This window comes from Strix aluco, chromosome 7 (genome assembly GCF_031877795.1).
Source record: "Strix aluco isolate bStrAlu1 chromosome 7, bStrAlu1.hap1, whole genome shotgun sequence".
In the NCBI taxonomy this organism is placed as follows: Eukaryota; Metazoa; Chordata; class Aves; order Strigiformes; family Strigidae; genus Strix; species Strix aluco.
In genome coordinates this window covers 24293753-24314009 of record NC_133937.1, presented here as the reverse complement: position 1 = coordinate 24314009, position 20257 = coordinate 24293753, and the positions used below count along the sequence as shown (strand labels likewise).

The 20257-nt window shown below is 38.5% G+C and overlaps 1 protein-coding gene and 1 long non-coding RNA gene across 3 annotated transcripts in view; one reads left to right on the top strand and one right to left on the bottom strand.

Annotated features, from left to right (window-relative positions):
- Positions 1-20257, top strand: part of BLNK (B cell linker) — a 103809-nt gene that overhangs the window by 22004 nt on the left and 61548 nt on the right. For both annotated transcript variants that reach the window (XM_074830997.1, XM_074830998.1), the window contains exon 2: positions 9643-9689. In XM_074830997.1, the coding sequence (XP_074687098.1) occupies positions 9679-9689 (11 nt within the window). In that variant the 5' untranslated portion in view covers positions 9643-9678. The remainder of the gene's footprint in view (positions 1-9642; positions 9690-20257) is intronic.
- LOC141925990 (uncharacterized) lies at positions 5053-6974 on the bottom strand. The gene is made up of 2 exons (XR_012624010.1): positions 6796-6974; positions 5053-5172 (listed from the first exon to the last, which is right to left on the bottom strand). It is a non-coding gene; the product is annotated as an uncharacterized LOC141925990 (long non-coding RNA).

The window sequence follows — 20257 nt, the reverse complement described above, 5'->3', positions numbered from 1 at the left end:
CTCTCTAAGCGCACAGAGCATCTTCCACTGAGACAGCCTCTGCTGTCGTTCCAAGACAGTGCTCTTCCTACTAAGTCAATATTCAAATACTCAGAATGCCACCACTACAACGTCCTGCCTCCCTCAGTTTCCTCAGTAAGCAAATTAGATTAACTCAAGGGACAGCTTCATACCTGGGTAAAGGGGCAATGCTCCCCCTTCCACCTTTGCCATGTGTTCCCATTCCCCACATACACTTTTGCTAGCACTAGGTCTCACTTGGTCACAAAGGCAGCACATCAAAGTTTTATCCAGATGGAAACTTATTTTGTATGGTTATTTTTCAGCCAGACCACCTCCCTAATCCAGCTCGCCACACAACTGCTGGTGACAGCATGGAGGAGGTAGAGGAGTGCCCAGAGTATACACCTCTCCAGGAGGTTTAAAGCAGCTGCAAAAAACACAGCTTCAGTGAAAGATTTCACAAAACCCAGACAACTGAAGAGGCTGCTGCCAGGGACAGGGGCAGGCCTCCTCACCAAAAATTTTCTTCCCCTGCCTTTCTAGCCAGAAGCTTCCTTTGGTTCAAGGGAATTCCCTCATTTCATTTGCAGCTAGTTCAACTCAGAAAAGGGTCAGAGAAGCACCAGAGCCAGCACAGGGATGGAAGTCATTCCACCATGACAGGAGTCAAGGGAGAAAGGAGGGAGCAGGACTGGCCCTTTGGCAGCCACAAGCCAAAGTTGCTTCGTACAGCTTCCCCCAGTCTGGCCTGGTGGCACCTTGCTGGCATCAGGGAGAGAGCACCAGAAGGGCTCCATGCTAGCTGTGTTTTACCAACACACACTCTGAGAGAGAATATGAGGTAATTAAAACTTGCTCAGGTTGTCTAGGGGCAAGAGGCTCTGTCAGAGGTAGGAAGGATCCTGGAAGAGCCCCTGTACTCCCACCTCACCAAGAGCCTGGTACACAGGCCATGGTGAAGAGGTCTGCTCACTTAAGGATATACCAGGTAGCAAAACCAGACTGTTTAGGTAGGAAAAGATAAACTAGAAAGAAATTTCACTAATCACACAGCCAAAGGACAGTCTTGTTTTCACAGCAGTGTTGTTTTAATAAGCTAGATGCAGAGGGGCACCGCTTGAGTCACCTGCATGCAGTATGTGGAAGGGCGCTTGGGTAGCTGAAAGGAGCAGATGGCCTCAGACATGGTTCAGCCCTGTCAAAGGGCAAGATTATTAAAAGCAGCTGACAGTGTAAATCCTGTTAGATGTCACTATTAAAGCATGTCCAAAACTAGTCAACAGCCTAGTGCACTCCCACCTTGGTCCTGGGGAAGGGTCAATTCCAGCAGAACCCCATGCTGAGGACATTTCTGCAGCATGTCCTGTTTCTTAGAGATGTCAGGTCCCTGGTATCTTGACTACAGACTAGAAACATTTTCCAGGCCATGTGGCCAAAATGGAACTTCTGACACTTCAGCATTTCCCTTTGTTCTGAATCAAAATAAATAGTCACAAGTCTCCCATAAAAGTAAAAATAAAATGCTTTGGAATCACTAAAGCAGTATCACTGACATGCCTCATTTGGGCCTTTTACCTTATATTAAAAACATCAAAATAAATTGATTCAGCTTTGCCAAAATTTTTTATACATTCTTAATCATTGATGAAATGAAAGGAGTCCTGCATCCTGCATAAAATCTGTTTTAATTGATGAAGCATTTTTAGAGACAAATGGTTCTGCTAGAAGACTTTCAGCTGGCTTTTCTGAATTCTCTTTTCTCTAAAAAAAAAAAAAAAAAAAAATCAGACTTATAATCTTGCAGCCCACATCAGCAGGAGGCCCTGCTGGTTTTTGCTGAGACTAAATTTCTAGTGGTCATAGCTGTTATTTCTGTATGTGGTGACTTGCTTCCTTTTTCAAACACAAAAACCCATTTTAATTTGCTTAAGCGTACAGCAGTGCATTACCATAAAGATATGGGAAGTGGTTTTATTTTCTGTGTTCCAGTAAGTGTCCTTTCAATAAGGACATGCAAATATAGAGCTCAGCCCACAGAGCATTACACTGTCAGTGAGGAAGACAGTATAATTTTTTAAAGAACCTTGGAAACCTCTCATCTCTCTATCAGGTCAGCCTAAGACTAACAGGGACACCCATGTTCTAGGAAAAATAACATGAACTTTACCATTGCAAGCACTAAAAGACAGATTTATGTGGCAGATCAAGCTTTACTGACTTAGACCAAGGCTATTTCTGCAGCCAGCTTTCAAGGAGGGAAGCATTCATTCAGCATGTGAGATTCAGTAAGACAGGTTCAAAAAAGTCTTAGATAGCAAAGTGTGAGCAAACAGCTCCTGGGGTAGAGAACAGGCTGGAATCCCTAGGTCATAAACAGATAAATCATAGGTGAAACCACTCAACATATATGAGAACAAAGGATCAACTAGTTTAATCTTTCATTGGGGCTCTTCCAAAGCAAAACTGGTTAACCTTAAACACGTGCACTTTAGGTGCTATTGCAAAAGGAAGTTTCCTCAAAATAATGTAAGCCACAGGGATTCACTGAGCTAATATGTCAGGAAAGTATCTTTTGAAGAAAAAACAAGTTTCTAACATCTCAACAGTTAAATAAAGGTAGCAAGGTGTGTAGTACAGACAACTCGGCCTAGGAGTTCTGTCAAAACCATACAGTAGCTCAATGCATATTAAACCTAATCAAATCATTAATAAAAAAAAAAACAATTTTCACTTGAAATGATAGATCAGCAATACTACAAACAGATCTCCATCAATGGTGCTAAAGTAATCCCAACTGTCCTAAAAACATGTAAAATACTGTTCCTTACAGCGTGATAGACATCTAGATCTCAAACTCCCATAACATGTTGAACACAGCTCTTAGTAACAAAACATTAGATCAGAGTTTTGTTTAACTAAAACCATGCCTGAGGACAAAATACCAGCAGCACTTCCTGATGGCTGACAAATCCACAATGGACCAAGAAACCCATCCCCAACAGTTCTATTTACACCAAGCATTTCCTGAACGTATTCCCTCGCTACAAATGCTACTACCAACACAACTTCATTTGTACTATGTGAGATCTTACATAAGCCAAATGCAGAGACGGCTGCTGTGAAATCTTAGAGATATCATGTATATCAACAATTCTGGCACTACTAGCATGACTTATCCTTATGCTTTCACTACTTTGGAAAAGCATCAATGTCCGACCAGTAAGGAGAAGCCCCAGTGAGCACAGACAAAGCCAGAGTGACTCTGCACATAGCAATTGGCCTTGTGTCGTGGCAACTGCTCCCACACTCAGACCTGAAAGGTCAAAAGTATATTAGCACTGTTAAACACCTGAACTGGATTACCAGCTTCAGGACAGATAAGACTGCATCACCCAGCTCTGGCTGGCACAACTGTTAACAACTAATCTTGTCCTTACAGAGCAGCTTTGCAATGAAAAGGATTGCTGCTCATCTTTCCTTTCACATTAAAGCAGTAGGCTCACCTATCTGAAATGACAGCAGCTGTTTCTTATACCACTTCTATAACTGTGACTTTAGTTTCATTGCAGAATATCAACATCTGTCTTCAACAAATATGATTCACTGTGATTTGAAAGTAACAGAGATGGAATGATAGAGGCAGCATAGCATGATTCACCTCAGCCTTGAAACTGCATGAAGCTATGTTTGACTAGAATTATGCTACTAACATTTTTTAGCTCCAAGATATTTGCAACAGCTATTATGAACTGAGAAGACTAAAATAAATATTTACAACCAAAAATTGATGAATAGAGTTTGACAATTCTTGTCACAAACTGCCAACCCTAAAAAAATAAACTATTATAATATTTTTTTTCTTATTTTTGCCCCCTTCTAATTACACTTTCACTGAAGCACATTTCCTTTTTTTCTTCCTTCAGATTTGTCTGTCTTCACCCAGCCTTCTGTTGCTGATCTCTTTCATTATCTGGAAGACATATTTGAATGGTGCTCTTAAATTTTTCTATGTTCATTTTAAATTGCATTGACTATACATATGGCACTCCTAAGCCATATTTTAAAATAATTTTAAAAATAATTAATATTTCATTTTTGTGTAACTTTGTTCTTTTCTTCCCCTCTTTATTAGCAATTTATCCATTATGTATGTAATAGCACTGGAGGCAAAGCTAAATTAAAGCCTCATTGGGGTAGGTATCACACAGAGTTTTAGCAAGGGTTTTTTCTTCAAAGACACTAAAATCAGAATAAGCTAGACAAAATGTGGAAAAAGAGAAAAATATTTTTAAATGCTATTTGAATAAAATTATGAATGAGAATTGAGGATATCAGCCATGACTCAGCAAACAGTTAAGCACAGACCCCAGTAAATGAACATATCCTCTTGCCTTCAGCAGGAATGATTTAAGCACATGCCTATAATGCTTTATTGATTCAGACCCCACACATCTTGCCTGAATTCATGCAATATCTCAATTTTAGCCATAAAGTCCTGCTTCCCCTCCCAGAGAAGCTCACACTTGTGAGTAATGCCACACCTGAGACATGCATCACAGCTGTGAAGTCTGACTTCTCCTGTTTATTCATAACACAACTAAAACTGGTAGCTGCCAAACAATTTCCTCAGTGACCCTGATGAGATTCTTTAACCCTTACCCTCAGCTTTTTGGATGGGAATATTTTAATCTTAATGTTCCTTCCAACCTTTTCCTCTCTAATAAAACTGTTCATCAGGATGACACTTCTCTAGCAGGAGTCCATGCATTCATAAAGATGAACAGACACCACCACCATCCATTATATAAGTGAGATATTACTTAAAGGAGCAAGACTTAATTTGAAAAGGCACAACGAAACAGGATTTGAGATAGACTAAAGTACAGGGAAGTGCAATTTTACTATGTAATATAGTTAGAACCTGTTGATTTGCTATGTAAACTGGTCTCACTACAAAGTCACTTTGCACACAAAGTGCTCTTGCTACCACTAGATGTCAGTTTTATACACTTTAAAATGGATAAATACTTTAAATAGAATAATTCTCCATTCACAATAGAAGCATATTTCTTTATTATGCCATTCTTTCTGGACTGTTCTTTAATTTTATGGATGCCACATCTTATTTACCTTCTTCTCTTCCACTTTTTCACCCCCCTGTGGGGCACTCTAAAAAAAAAAAAAAAGACCTAAAAATTTTCCACTATGCATTTATTCCATGATTTACTCAGACTGAAACACTCTGACAGTTTTTGCCAGATATCACTGGCAAAAGTCTGTAGCTCAGGCTGTATTTCTTGAGACCAACACTGAGATCTTATTTATTCCATAAAGATTTTATCTTCCATAAGGACACTTTTACTAAGAAATGCCATATCTTCTTTGACTAATTACAGATAGTTTACTATGCCAGTTAATAGTGGATATCATTAACATGGCTTATTTCAATTCTATGATTTTTCAGTTTAACTCACATTGACTGCCTAAATGTATTGACATTTTTATTGACACGCCAAATTTCTGTCTTTCAGAAGTGAAAAATGTAGCTGTAGATTTCTCCAAATCCTGACTTCTTGCAGGTCTTTTTTATCAATACCAGATTCCATAAATATAAAGAGATCTTCAAATAAAGTAGGTCATACTGAATTTAGAGTTTCTATAATATGTTATGTATTTACATTGCCATAACAACATGAAATTTCTTTACATCAAGTAAATCTGGGTCTTTACTCCCCCCCAAAACAACTGAAGAAAATTAGCAGGAAGTCAAATTCATTATACAAAATTATATTCAAATATAAACACACACACAAAAAGCAACAAACTCATTTCACAGCAAACTTCTCCAAAGTGGTGCATGCTCAGAATTGGCAATGTTACAGAATCTAACTCAACATTATTGTAATGACTAGACTGTGACCTTACATGCAGCTTTACTGCCCAGATATTTACAGCTTATCTAGCAATAGTATGTTTGTTTATCATGAAGTCAAAGGAAGCCCCTCATCCTCATTCACATCAAAATTTGACCTTTTCAAACTCCTACTGATCCTTCACAGCTGTCCTGAATTGTTCAAGATATTACTTGCACCTGCAGCCATAAACATCTTAAACAGGTGCTTATCTACAAGAAAGGGCTGAAAAGTAAGGAAAAGGAAAAAGATGTGGTTCTATGAACTTCAAAATATAGTTGAAAAGACTGTGTCATACAATCAGCTATATCAACAACCCTCTTCAAAAACATCTGAAAACATTTGAGGCAATAACTCTATTAAAACTATCACTTAGCACAACCTCAGCTAGGAACTGTAAAAGCATGGCAAAAACACTCCAAAGCAAATGTGGAAGCCAGAACACATCAGGTCCCATGACTTCCAACAGCCATATTTATGACTTAGAAGCCTTCCTTAGAGAAGTGCTAAACCTGGAGCAGGTGAAGGTGCCATATATACTACACACTGTGTTACAACATTTTATCCCGTGTAAGAGCCCCATTCCCTTTACCTTCGTACCACACTTACTCAGTTTCCTCAAACCAGGCCTCCATTTGCATGCTAACTACCCCTTATCCACTGACCAGTCATCTCCTATATGTCCTCAGGTCTGCAAAATGTCATAAGTCCCACCCAGTCAAGGCACATAAGCCACATCCACACATGCTGGCCACTTGCAAAGCACATGCACAGAACCAAAGCACCTCAGATGTCCCAGTTCAGTGTGCGTGTACTGCACAGTCCATGTGCATGTGTTGGTCTAAATGTTTCCAGACAAGAATGTATAAAACCTACTTACAGGTCTGCAGCTCCAGACTGTAGAGAAATTTAGCTTCTCTTTGCTTTTGACGTAAGGCTTCCCCTTTGTCAGCAGCCATGTTGGCAAGCAGCTACAGCAGGGCGGGCTCAGATCCAAGACATGCTTCTGCAAGTAAAGGAACGAGAGATACACCTCAAACATTTGCACCACTGCAGGGTTTCTTCCCTTCCATGACACTATCTGCAGAACAAAGCTGGATCTGCAAGCTAAGAGTTTTGGTTATGCTTAGCTACTGAGCTAAGTAAGCGAGTTACTGAGAAACTTGATGTCAGGTGCATGAATCAGCCAGTAGAAAAGAGGAAATCAATAGTAGGTTTGAAGAGAACATGATTTTTATATGCTTTCTAAATTATACTCTAACATGAAACTGTAAGTACAAAAAACCCAAACATACCAATCTGTCCCTTTAGTTCCTCACTATACACTTGGCAACTCATATCCCTCCAGGAAAGAAGCTACTTAAACTTCTTCTTTATCACATGTATGCATTTGCAATATATTCCATTCATCCCAATATGAATCACTAACAATGATAAGCAACAACAGGAGCAATGGTTGATTAAAACCTAGAAGAATTAGTCATCTTCTTACAGACACTACCACATAATTTCAAAAACGTTGAGTTCGCAAGATATTTTTGTACTCTTTCCTAAGACCAAAATGTTGTTGCTAAAATGCAGCAGGAGCTCTTAGTTGCAATCAGTGGTGCAATTTACTGAAAAAAACCCCAAATATACAAAATAAGAAAAGATAGCTTTCAGCTCGACCCATAGATACCAATCTCCTCAAACTTCAGGGAGGCTCATAGCTTAATCCCCTTATTGAAGACTGTCTCGGAAAAAAAAGGAATCAAGTTAAAACCCCCTATACAAAACAATCACCAGTATAGGAAGTGCTTAGATCCATAACTTCCTCCCATACCAAGTTCAACTGTTATTTTAAAAAGTGCTTTATCTAACCATAACCATTTGACTGTGTGGAAATGGCTGCTTAACCAACACATTCCAGCAAACACCAGCTTGGAAGGCCAGTGAGAATTACACAAGCTAGTTGGCTGCAATCACCAAGCAATTATACCTCAGCAATCTTGATACACTCAAGAAAAAGTTTACATATTCTATTTTGAAAAAAAAAGGGAACAAACAAATCAAATCCTTACAACAAAAAGCATAGCTGCTTCCTCCTCTTATTTAGAAGGTGGAATAACAGGGGAGGAAATAGCCCTAATATTGCTGGTCATTGATCTGCAGAGGCAATTTGGTGAGTCATCGTTACAGCTGATGAAGTCTGAAGGAGCCCAGATGGGCCTGTATGTCAATCAGACAGCTCAATATAGTTTTAAATTTTCTCAGGAATTTGGTGATTTCTAGATCTTCTAGATCATCTGCTAATTACCATACACACTACATGTAGATATGCAGCTGGTTTTTGTTACAGTGTAATTACAGGCTAAGTATTAAATGTAGGGAGTTCTCTAGTGTCTGAAATGGCATATTTTCACAACAAATACATCAAAGAACTTAAAGAAATGCAGAGACTCACTTGATTTTAAATATAAACTGATGAAATAGGTTTTTTCTGAGATTTTACACATTCTCCACTTGATCTCCTTGTCTCATACGCTTCTTATTAGTGTCTCATTTTGTATGCCTGATACAGACACATCTATCATGCTGACGAGATGGTGAGAGAAAAGGCAAACCAGTTTGGAGTGGGACTGATGACTGGAGGGTTATTCAGAAAAACAGATAGAGCTGGGCAAACATTAATCATATTACAATGAACTCAGTATCACTGATGTCACTGGAAAGTATCCGTTTTGGAGATTTCATATCTGTTACAGGTGTGCCTAGGAAGTCTCAGGAAACCAGCAAATGAATTTTCTCTTTCTGACACAAAAATAGGAGCAGGGTTCAAATTGCATCTATCAAATGAACATGTTTTCAGCCTGACCTATCCCCTGTTGAAATCTATGCTGAGAAAAAGGGCATTTTAGCATCAGCAAGTTTCTGGACCAAAACCATGCAATCACATGCTTAGTCTGGGTACGATACAGAGATATTACCAGAAATTTTGCGCTAAAGGAAAATCCATGGATAAAAACTGGTTTAATTTAGACTAGCTTAAAACTCTGACTTAGGAAGTTTGGCTGCTCACTAGCTTGAACATCAGAAATACTTTTGCTGCTTTAGTACAGTGCATGAACTCTTTGGCACGTTGAGGTGAAAGGTATATGGAGCTATGCAAACTATTTAAATGATTTGGCTAAACTGTTTCCAGTACCTGAATTAGCTTGTGCAGCACTAGAATAAGCACTGTATGTGCCAAGGTGGCACACTAAAAATTCAATTTATTTTTCATCCTGTTTTTCATGGGTCAAGGAGTCATGCAGAAGTCTAACACAAGAACAGACCAAACTTGGTCTTTATAATCTCCCAACCATTGTTAAAGTAATCTTCCGCTCAGCTGTTGTTACACTAATCTGCTGATTTCAGTAAAAAAAAACCACAAAGAAATTCAGTGGTGGAGCTGGAAAGAGACCATATAAAACGTCTTGCTTATCACTTTTTGAATGATTCATTAACCAGCATACTTTAATCTGCCACATGCCCAGTTAAATTCCAGTTTAACAATCTGTGCTACCAGCTTTCCAGAAATGTTGCAACAGGCCAGTAATAAAAAGTTAAGCATTAACCAAGATGAGACAACTATGTAGCTACAAAACTAAAAACTATTTTTTAGGTCTTTGCTTAGTTCACTTAATGGATTGTTCTTGATTAAGTTGTTCTTTATTTAAAACACAATACCTGTTTTCTCTCTTTTCAGAATGTATCAGATTATGAGCTGAGCCAATTCAAAATAATGCACCAGACGTAAGTTTCTCACTATTTTCTGCTTCCCCATTAAATGACTAGTACTCTGTTGTACTCTAACAGTTTCCTGGTAATAAATAACTAAAAATGAGAATTGAAACCTCCTGCTCATGTGAAGGGCATTAATTGATGGAGGTAAAACTTCCTCAGGATTAGGATCCTGGAAGGTTTACAAGAACTGTGGTTCAGACCAGCTGACAAAAAAGTCTCTTCTGCACCAGCTGCTGGGTGATATTCCTCTTCAGAACAGACAGGGACAACCCTAATATTAGGAAAATTACAAGTTCAACTTCTTTCAGAATGCAAAAGCTCTTTACCTGTATAGTGCATGATACCAAATTTTCAGAATTGGTTCATCTGCTGCTTAGGGATCAATTTAAGTAATCAGATTAACAGTGCTATGTTGAAAGTAATTTAAACAGAATACTGAATAAGCAAATACAGATAAAACAGTTAGGAAATGCCTTCATGTAATTTGTGACAAATCAAGTTCATTTAGAAGGATATCCTTAATGTTCAAGTATATTATTTCTCATGTATTACTGCACAGAAATCATATTAGGGAGTTTTCTCTATGAGCCAAGGAAACCAAGAGCTCGGTTTAGTATGGAGTGAGTTGCTCTACTTCACTTAATGGTTGTTATTATTCCATGTAGCTTTTTTTTTTTCCTAGCTGGGAAAACACTGTATCTGTTTACAAAACCAGAATTGTTTCTTGAATCCTGCTCTAATGGTAAGAAACTGGAGGAACTTGGAGGCATTTTTACCCATTAAAATCCTATTCCTATTGATAAAAATTTGATGAGAGCATAGGTTAATATTCTTGTGGGTTTGTTTTAATAATTAACTAGATGAGTAAGGGAAATATCAAAGGACTTTCTTGCAAAGTAACTAAGTCTAACAGGACATTATATTGAGAGAAAATGTAGAGAGCATGAATATAAAGTTAACCAAGGGTGTGACCTCTGTTTCTGTGATGTACACAAATCCACTCTACTACAGTATTGGGGCAAATAGAAATCTACTGAACTGAAACCGAGAGTTGCACTTCTACTGATGTGGGTATTCAAGCTCTGGATTCTCAAACTGTATATAGAAATAACAAAGGTGTTTTGTAATATGAATTCTGTTGTCAAGTATATAAAAAAAGACTGGAGTAGATCGAGTGCAAAGTAGTAAAACTCCTGAAATACACAGTGTGGATGTCACATCCCTAGCACCCACTTTCACTCTAAAATCTGTTGCTCTTACATCTTGCTATTGCAAAAATTGCCTGAGTTTCTAGCACTTGAACAGTTTGCATGTTTTAACTGGGAAAGGTCTATCTACATTGATCTACCTAAACCAGATGAACAGGCCTGTTCAAGCTTGTTCATGCAGCAGGTAATCCCCAGTGGGCCAAAACACTAAGGATAGATAAACAGAAAAATAGTAATTGCCAGACAAGGTGAGACCAAAATCTTGTGTTTCTCCTGGCAGTGGCCAGTACTTCAGGTCTGTGCTTGTTATGAAAGTTTCTTCATGGAGCTTCATTAGACAGAAGCTAGGTCCCCTGATGTGCCACCATCAAAAGCTCTTTGCCTTTCCCATTCTACTTCTCACTAGTGCAACACTTGGTGTTCTTTTCCGTAAGAAAGATTTTGAGTCTAGAAGGCTAAAAATGCTCTGTGAACACACTTTTTCTACCTTCTGCTAGGAAATCTCATCACAGATATACCAGGAACAATCTGTGGCCACACATGGGTATACTTCACTGACTTTTGCACCAAATGCCTCCACTAATACAAAGGAAGGCTCTTTCCCTCTAGTCAATACTATACCTGCTCTCTAAGGGGAAAAAGGTAACAGGGGCAAAAAAGACAAAATGTTTTCTCTGGGAAGAGTTTATCATAGTAATTCTGGCTTGATACTCTGAAGTAAACTTTTTTTGCACTACACTTTTCATGAAGATTCTTCTTATATTCTGTTATTTCAATTAGCACTGGCTTTGACAGCCTAATGATAGCCTGATGTAAACTAGTTCTCATCAACACTTAAAGCCACAGGTCTACCTAGATTGCTTCTGAGCAGCTACTGAATATAGTAGTGAAATTATCAAGGTGCAACCTCTACTAGTGTCCTATCCTATCCATGAAATGCGATAATGAAAGATTCCTTCCCCACTTCCCAAAACAATAACAGAGAAGGGGTGCTGCTTTCAAACACGGGACAGCAGAGCACTGAGGCACTAGTCCAATGCTTTCTGGAGCTGGCTGTCAGGGTTGTGCAACAAACTGATCTCACAGGTTTATATGTTTTCAACAGTTCTGACATCATGTTGAAATCTTGAGCTTTGCTTTGAGCCCTTCCTCCTGCAGAAGCATTGTTGTATTTTTCACTCCACACAGCAGACTCGGTTGATAGCACTCTCACCCTGAAAGCCTGGGGTCATCCAAAACACTGAACAAGTTCACACTCAAGAATGGCAGTACAAGAGTACTTTCCAGATACTTCCCATCAGAGAAGTCTCAAACATCCCACTGACTACAGTCATGGGCTCATTTATTCAGTGTTAATATTTATGCCAGGAAGAACACTATACAGAATATCACAGCACATTCAGGAGCACTCTTTAAGAGAGGACAGATATCAAAATCAACCTCATACCACAGATATTTCAGAATACTGGAACTTTCCAAATGCTGTTTTGCTATCTTAACATTCTAATAAGCAGTGCAAATAAGATTGATGTTTATAACTGTATTCAGCAAAACTAGCATATAAGCTATAACTCAATTATAAACATCCATAATTTGGAAGCACATCTTGAGAAAGAAATGTAATTACAGCTCAATCACCTCAGTGTAGATAGTCCAAGACTTATAGTATCAGACATTTATGCAGAAGTTATTTCACAATGCTTTCAGCTTACTCAAGTTTCACTTTCCCAGGGACCATGAAATTAAAAGGCCCTCTTCACAGCATGATTAGAAATTCATCCCACATCAAATTCAGAATAAAATTTTGCTCTCAACTCATGAGCTCTGGGGACTGTTTACCAAAATCAGGACTGGAATCTTTCATCACAAAATCAGTGCTCTCTATCACATGTGCAAATTCAGAAGCCTGTTCTGGCTGTGTCGGGTTGCTAGGTAAATGAGAAATCTTCACCCGCAAATCAGGTATGAGCTGTCAGGTCTTGAGTTTACCATTTGTATATAGCAACACACAGTTATGGAAGATCCTGGATAATAAGTGAGCTGTGTTAAGGAACACATAATTACAAGTTTTGTTTAGTTAGGGTGTGGGCAGCATTTGATCTCCTTTTCTGGAAATAAACATCCATCAATTTTCATCACTGAAAAATGTTACTAGTTTATTTTACCAGGAATTTATAGTATATGAAGAAAAATTTGCTATTCATAAATCAAGTGTTCTGTAATTAAGATTCATTTCTAGATTAGTTTCTAACGTATTTTTTCATTTGTTCATAAAATTAATAACTCCAGACTGAAATTTTTCATCCTTGCCTTCCAGCCAAAGGAGATGTCTTTTTCTGAGACATATGAATAAATTCTCAATTGTAAGAGATGTTACATATCAGGAAAGTACGTTTGTAATGCTGAATGTTCAACTTGAAACATCTGCACTTGCATAATTCAAACTGCAAGAACTAGAAACATTACACATTAACTCCTTTTTTGTCCTCCCCCTCCATTCGCATTTTTTCTTTTATTTCTTCATTAAGGAAGGTAAACAACCTAATGTGGAAAATTAATTTTTCAGATTTTTCACAGCTATCAACATTCAAATCCATGGACAAGATCTCTATATACCAGCTGCAAAGGCCTGGATCCCATCTTAGCCCCTTTGTAGCTGGGTCAGGAGAGAGTTCCTAGGGCAAAATCTTTTAGAGTGATGGTGTCCAACAATTACTAAACTTAGATGTCATAAGTGTGGGTTTGAGACCTTGCTTTGTCTAAGTAAACTCAGCTAAATTATTTTAGCATTTTCTGCTTCCTTTCCCACCTGCTGCATGGAAATAATAGTATTTCCCTATCTCACAGGGGTGCTATAATGGAAAAGCATCAGGAATTGTGAAGTCTTTTCTTAAAATAATAAGGAAAACTGTACAACTACACTGCAGATGAAAGCCATACCTTGCTTCCCAAGGTCTCATTCTCCAGGTGTGATGCCACAGGGCCACGGGAGTTACATGCATTGGGGGCATTTGAATACTGTGGAGATTACTGGCCAAACAGTGGCCAATACTGCCATTGCTGCAGCTGCCAGACAGAACTCTGTGATGTCAGGGGCCACCCCAGGCTTGCAGGCAACAAAGGAGGATGATGGTTCAAAGAGCAAACAGGCCTCTGCTGACAAAATTAATTCTAGTCTACTCATGACAGAGGTTTACACCCATCTTTTCTCAACAATTTAGTCAGATACTTCAGTGCATTTTAACTCATTGTCCATTCTTCTAGCGAGAATCATTGTCTCCAACACTTGCATGCATAATGCATCTTCTTCTGTTACATTTTAACCTCTCATTAAAAAGACAGGAAAACTGAAGGCATAAACATTAAGACTTTATTCTTAAACATTAAGAACAAAATAAAAGAGAAGTCAAGAAATAAATCAGTAGACTTCTAACAGACTACAATGACATTCAAATTTCACATGTAGAGAGTTTTCTAATCCTGTTTGGATGGGGGGATTACATAGGCATTATTATTAAATTTATTTAATAACGATACTTTCAGTTTCACTTTGAAATATTTTGGTTTTTTACTCCTGTATTTTTATTTCAGTGGATTGCTCTGCCTAACCAAAGACAAATCCTAATAAAATCAGTGAGATTTCTATGAGAATTAGATTGTTTCCTTAAGAAATAATAAAGACAAAGAGCTTTTGCTGTCTCTTTAAGCAAAATGCAGCAGTAGAGAAACCTTACGACAATGTGCATTTGGACTTTACCCACTTCAGTGAAAGCTCCAAGGTGAGAAAGCAAAAGTGGTAGATGACTTCTATCCCAATACTTAGTAAGCAGGAAAGGTCTTCCCCTCTCCTTGGGATATAATGTAATGGATTTTTAATTACCCTCTATCCTTTAAATACCAGTGCTGACTCAGGTTGAATGTTTTATGTCTAAATATGTAGATTTAGTTCCTTGCTTTCCTTAGTTTTTGATGTAGCTTAAATGCCACTTTAAAAATCTCCACTTATCCCCAAAACTGGAAAAGGCCAGGGCTGCAAATTCAGAAGATACCTCTTCATACAGTGCCCTCCCAATAAAAATGATACCTAAAAGACACCAAAAGAGGTTTCCAGTACCTAACCACTCTAGTATCACAGAGACATACTACAGAACACTTACTTGGTAGTTATATACACTCCAAAGACAAGAAAAGTAAAAAAAAAAAGTATCTGAATTTGACTTTAAATCACATTTTTATATATTATTTACTCATTTTTAGCATAGAAAGGCTGTGACAAAAGCCTACTCAGGCATCAAATATTTACAGAGGCACCCATTGCCTGCTGATTAGAATTAATTCTGGACATTCTCCTGTTCACAGGAGGATCTAGGAAATATTCGCTCAGCAAAGCAACACCATCTTGCCTCCTTTTACAGCAGCAGAGACTATTACACTCCTGCAGCAGAAAGGGGGCAACAGACACTTGCATTACAGCAGTTTCTCTTCCATCCTGCCATGAGCAATTGAAACTTTTGCAATGACACCAGTTACTTGAGAAGGAGGAAAAATCCCCTCACAGCTCAGGAGCATATTGTGTTTCAAGTTTTTCTAGGAAGCTCACTTCTGCTCTTGTAAGTACACTGTTCACCATGCTATCTTGGATCTAAACTTACGCAAAACTGGTATTCTGAAATAGTTTTTGAAGTGTTCTGCCAAAGCTTAACAATGAAAGAATGGCAATATCACAGCATTAAAAGGCTTGTGGCACTACCATAGACCACATGGATTTGAACATGAGACCACAGTTTAATCATTGCACCTTCCCCATCTCAGCTCCATGTCAGAAGAAGTACCTAGTCAGGCGAATACAGACAGACATATTCCAATACTATGAATCTATTACAGGGCATTTTTCTTGGTACTAACGAAATCCAATCAAGTAACATTTGCTACTTTTCCATAGATAATCAATGAATTTGTAGTTTATGTATTGGTTTATATTGAAAATAATGCATAAAGAAAATTGTACAAGGGAGAAACTATTTCTGTACCTCACATTCTCCTACAACTGCAACCACACAGAAGTCATTTTCAAACAATCTTTCTAAACTGGACATGGAGATGCAAGGTGGAATTACATTAGTGGTGTTCTAGGTGGGATTAAAACCAAACCCAATATAGAAACCATTCAAGCTAGTAGTATGTTCAGCTGAAGAGCAATATATATATCATCTTATGTTCAGTCCTGTGCACTGTGGCTTTTAGATCATGAGCAACTCACTTCCTGTCAGCCCACCATCTGCTTAGAGTTCACAATAAGGACAAACTCAGAGATGTAGTAAGCACTTAGGCAAGCCTTACCTGTCCTGCAGCATCTCTCAAAATTTTAAATTAAGGATATTTTAAGCAAATACAGTGTCTAAAAAGCCCCTACTTCAGTGGCCTTCCTCACTAAACAATTTCTTCAACTGCAGTTGTATAAAGGTACTAAGTCAAGTTGGTGGGAAATAACCATGATTACAAGCCTATCTTTGTTACCAAAAATAAAGGTGTAGCTAGAAACTACATTTGGCAGAGCTTATAGAGAGAAAAGAGACACCTGTATACAAGAATCACTAGAAGTCACTAGAGATTATAAATAAAACAGCATTCAATCTTTGAAAACGATATTACAAATAGTAGCAATACAGTTCTCTCAAAAGTTGAAAATATACAAACATACACAAAATATACAAGTTTGTATTTTCTGATCAAGTCCTGATATCCAGATATTTGCTGGGGTCTTACCACTTTCCAAATAGTGGCAGTTCAGATGTCACCATGCTACAGTATTGCAGCTGTTGTTAAAGTGGAAACTAACCTGGCAATGTTTTAGTTCATAGAATCATAGAATACCAGGTTGGAAGGGACCTCAAGGATCATCTGGTCTGACCTTTCTTGGCAAAAGCACAGTCTAGACAAGATGGCCCAGCACCCTGTCCAGCTGAATCTTAAAAGTGTCCAATATTGGGTAATCCACCACTTCCCTGGGAAGATTCATTCAGTGGCTGATTGTTCTCATTGTGAAAAATTTTCCTTTAGTGTCCAATCAGAATCTCCCCAGGAATAACTGGTACCCATTACCCCTTGTCTTTTCCATGTGACTCCTTGTAAAAAGGGAGTCTCCATCTTCTTTGTAGCCACCTTTTAAATACTGAAACATAGTGATAAGGTCTCTCTGAACTTTCTCTTCTCAAAGCTGAACCCTTGTGGTTCTTGTGGTTCTGTGGACTATATTGCTGCCTCTGGGCTGAGTAGAAAGAATATACAACAAAAGGCTTTCTTTATGCACATACTGTTGTTAGACTGAATTATCACTATTGCGATGATGAGGAATGTCTTGGGGTTACAGATATATTGTCACAGTTGGAGGTTTTTTCTATTTTAATGAAAATTGCCTCCAGAAACTCCAATGAAGTAAAAGAATTTTGTGCTTTTTACCATCCTTTCTTACTGAAACCAATACCATTCTCAAGCAGTTGAAATACCAGTTATTACCTGGAGGTCACCAAAGAACTGATAGGATATGAAGATGTCAGAGGAAATCCCAATTTTTCTTCCCAACACCCTTGATGCCTGCAATGGAAACCAATTTCAAGTTGTCTGGGTATCTTCTATGGCATATACTATCCTTCCTGTCACAGTTAGGAAAATACAGAAAGAGAGGTGCAGAGGTTGCAGTCTTTACCTGGTTTATGTCTGTATATATAATATATAAATCAGTACAAGCCTAGTACTGTCTCCATAGTCTCCTCCTCTTCTTCAGCCTCATGACTTTCCATTACTCTCTGTTCTGGACCCTGTTCAGGACTTCTAAAGTAGAAAATTTTAGAATTAGTCAACCTTGCCCAATGTCCTTTCATGGTACACTATCATGCTCAGCTATCTATGGAATGCCATTTGGTGGGGACTTAAGAGTATAATTATAAAAGTGTTTCTTTAATATTGGAAACACTATGCTCATTTTTAGGGACGTTAAGTGAGATAAATCACAGACTCTTTCTGATAACAGTGTGACAGACTAGTGCTAAATAATACTAGATGCATATTAACTCTCTTTGAAGACCATGAGTGGATCAGCCTCTGAGAAAAAAGCATATGCTGGTTCAGCTGTAGGGAGAGCCAGGTCTATAACAGTCAGCTTAATCTCACTAAGTTTTAGTGAAAGTAGAAAAATCTATCTTCATTAGTACTCTAGACCAGCCTAAATAGTAATAGAATATCAGTCACAGAGCAACTCAAGTTGGGTATCAAAAATCAACGCAACAAGTCACCTTTTTAAGACACAGATCCAAATGACCTGCTTATGTTTGTACACAAAGCCAGAAGCAGAACCAGAAAAGGAAGCTGTTGCCCAAATCAAAAACCGGTTCTTCACCATCATCATATGTCTGGACAGGATCTTTTTCCTCCACCCTGTCAGTTGATGTGCTTTCCTTTTCTCTATTACGTGGCTGTACTCTGACCACAGAGAAAAGGTTGTTGTAGTTTCGATTCACTGGTCTTTCTTTGCTTTTAGAAAATTGTATTTGGTAGTCAGAAAGTGCTGCACCTGGGACTCAAAACTCAGAAGAAAATAACTTCTGGCTCATTCAAGCAATGAAGTGTGAAGGACTATTAATTTATAATCTCATTTCAGCAGAATTCCACATGTGCCCCAGCTCAAGTACACACTGGGCAGAAAACAGAGCAGATGTCTTGGCTCATTTTGCTCTAAGTCTCTAAACTGGAGTCCTTTCAGTTTTTGAAAGAAATACAATATTTAATTTACAGTGTCTTATCAACACATATTTATGCTCTCTGCAGAAGAGACATTTCATTCTTCTCGCTTTAGACTAGCCTCTGTGAAAACAAGTGAAATCATAACATCTTTTGCTTTTGTATAAGCAAGCAGAGCTTCATTCATTAGTTCATATGTTTGTGCTGCGATGGCAGGTGGTAGTTTTTCTAAGATAATGAAGGAAAGTATTAAACTCTTTCATTCAGACTTTCTTGAATTCAGAAATGAGAAGAGAACAGGTAAACGGTTGAGATAATATACTGAGCCATCAAAACTGCAGTGCTTAAAAATGAGGTCAGCTAGACAAGCAGGGTGGAGAAGTTACAAGATGAGCTGCAAGAAGTTAAGGGATGCGGCAGGAGGGCCCGTTGCAGCTGCAAGCCAGACAGTTGGTGCTTTAGCAACCAGTCACTTGAAACAGCTTCAGGAAAGGCTGTTCAGCACAGCTGGCCTGGCAAAAGATGAAGTGAAGTTGGTAGGAATGCCACAGCAGCCCTTTGTGGAACAGAATTCAAGACCTGAAACCCAACAGCCTGCACAGCTACAGGTGGCAACCTATAGAATTAATAAATTGCCAAAAATATTTATTTCAAAGATTTGCCTGAAACAAATGCAGAAATTGCATTCAGCATGCAAATAAATACCCCTTTACTAGCACCTTCCTCATAAACTCCATTTCCAAGAGCAACACCAATGTGAGGAATGTAGAACTACCTTAGTAACACCACGGACACTGGCATGATGGTACTTGTGCATAGCTACAGGACAGATGCTATTAACACTCATCAACACATGATTCAGAGCATCAGAGAACCTCTCTGGATAGATCATCTGTAACTACAAAAATACAGACAGTATTGTAATGCACATATTTATGAAGTTAAGAGTCACAGGCAACGTCCATGCTAGCTGTCTCTCATTTTCAATGCTTCAGAGTATCTGTCCACCTGCAGTGGGTGCAGCAGAGGGACTGAGGAGCTAGCACCAAGCAGAGAAGCTGCTCAGCTGCTTGAAGCCGGAAAGCTGCACTACTGGATGCTGCACATGATCTAAAATGCCTTGTCTCAAAGTGCAGTGCCACTGTGTCTTGTTCCAGAGACTGCTCAGTTGTCACCATCTCTGGCACTGTGCTCCACCACACAATGTAAACACACTTTGACTTTACAGTCTTGATGTTTTTTTACAATTATTAGAAGTAAAATTCAGATATGCTCTGAATTCTTGAAGAGGTGAAGTGTTTTCAGGCCAGACTGTGGCTAATCTCTTGCCAAGCTAGCAGCAGTATATGCAGCTTCCCTGCAGCATGTTACAGTTTAGGACTACTCAGACGACCTCTTGCAGGTTATTTTATCAACCTTCTAGAGGACAGAGGGATGAAAGGATATTCTCCAGAGTAGGGAGGCAGTTCAGTCTCCCTGCCAAAGCTGTCTTGGTCTGTAATAGAACAGTATTGCCTGATCTGTTTTAAAAAATATTTTATTCTTCCATGAGCCATGTCTGATTTTTCAGAATCTGACAAGGTCCTTCTGATCCTAATAGTCATGAGTTCTGAGGGAAAAAGGAGAGATTTT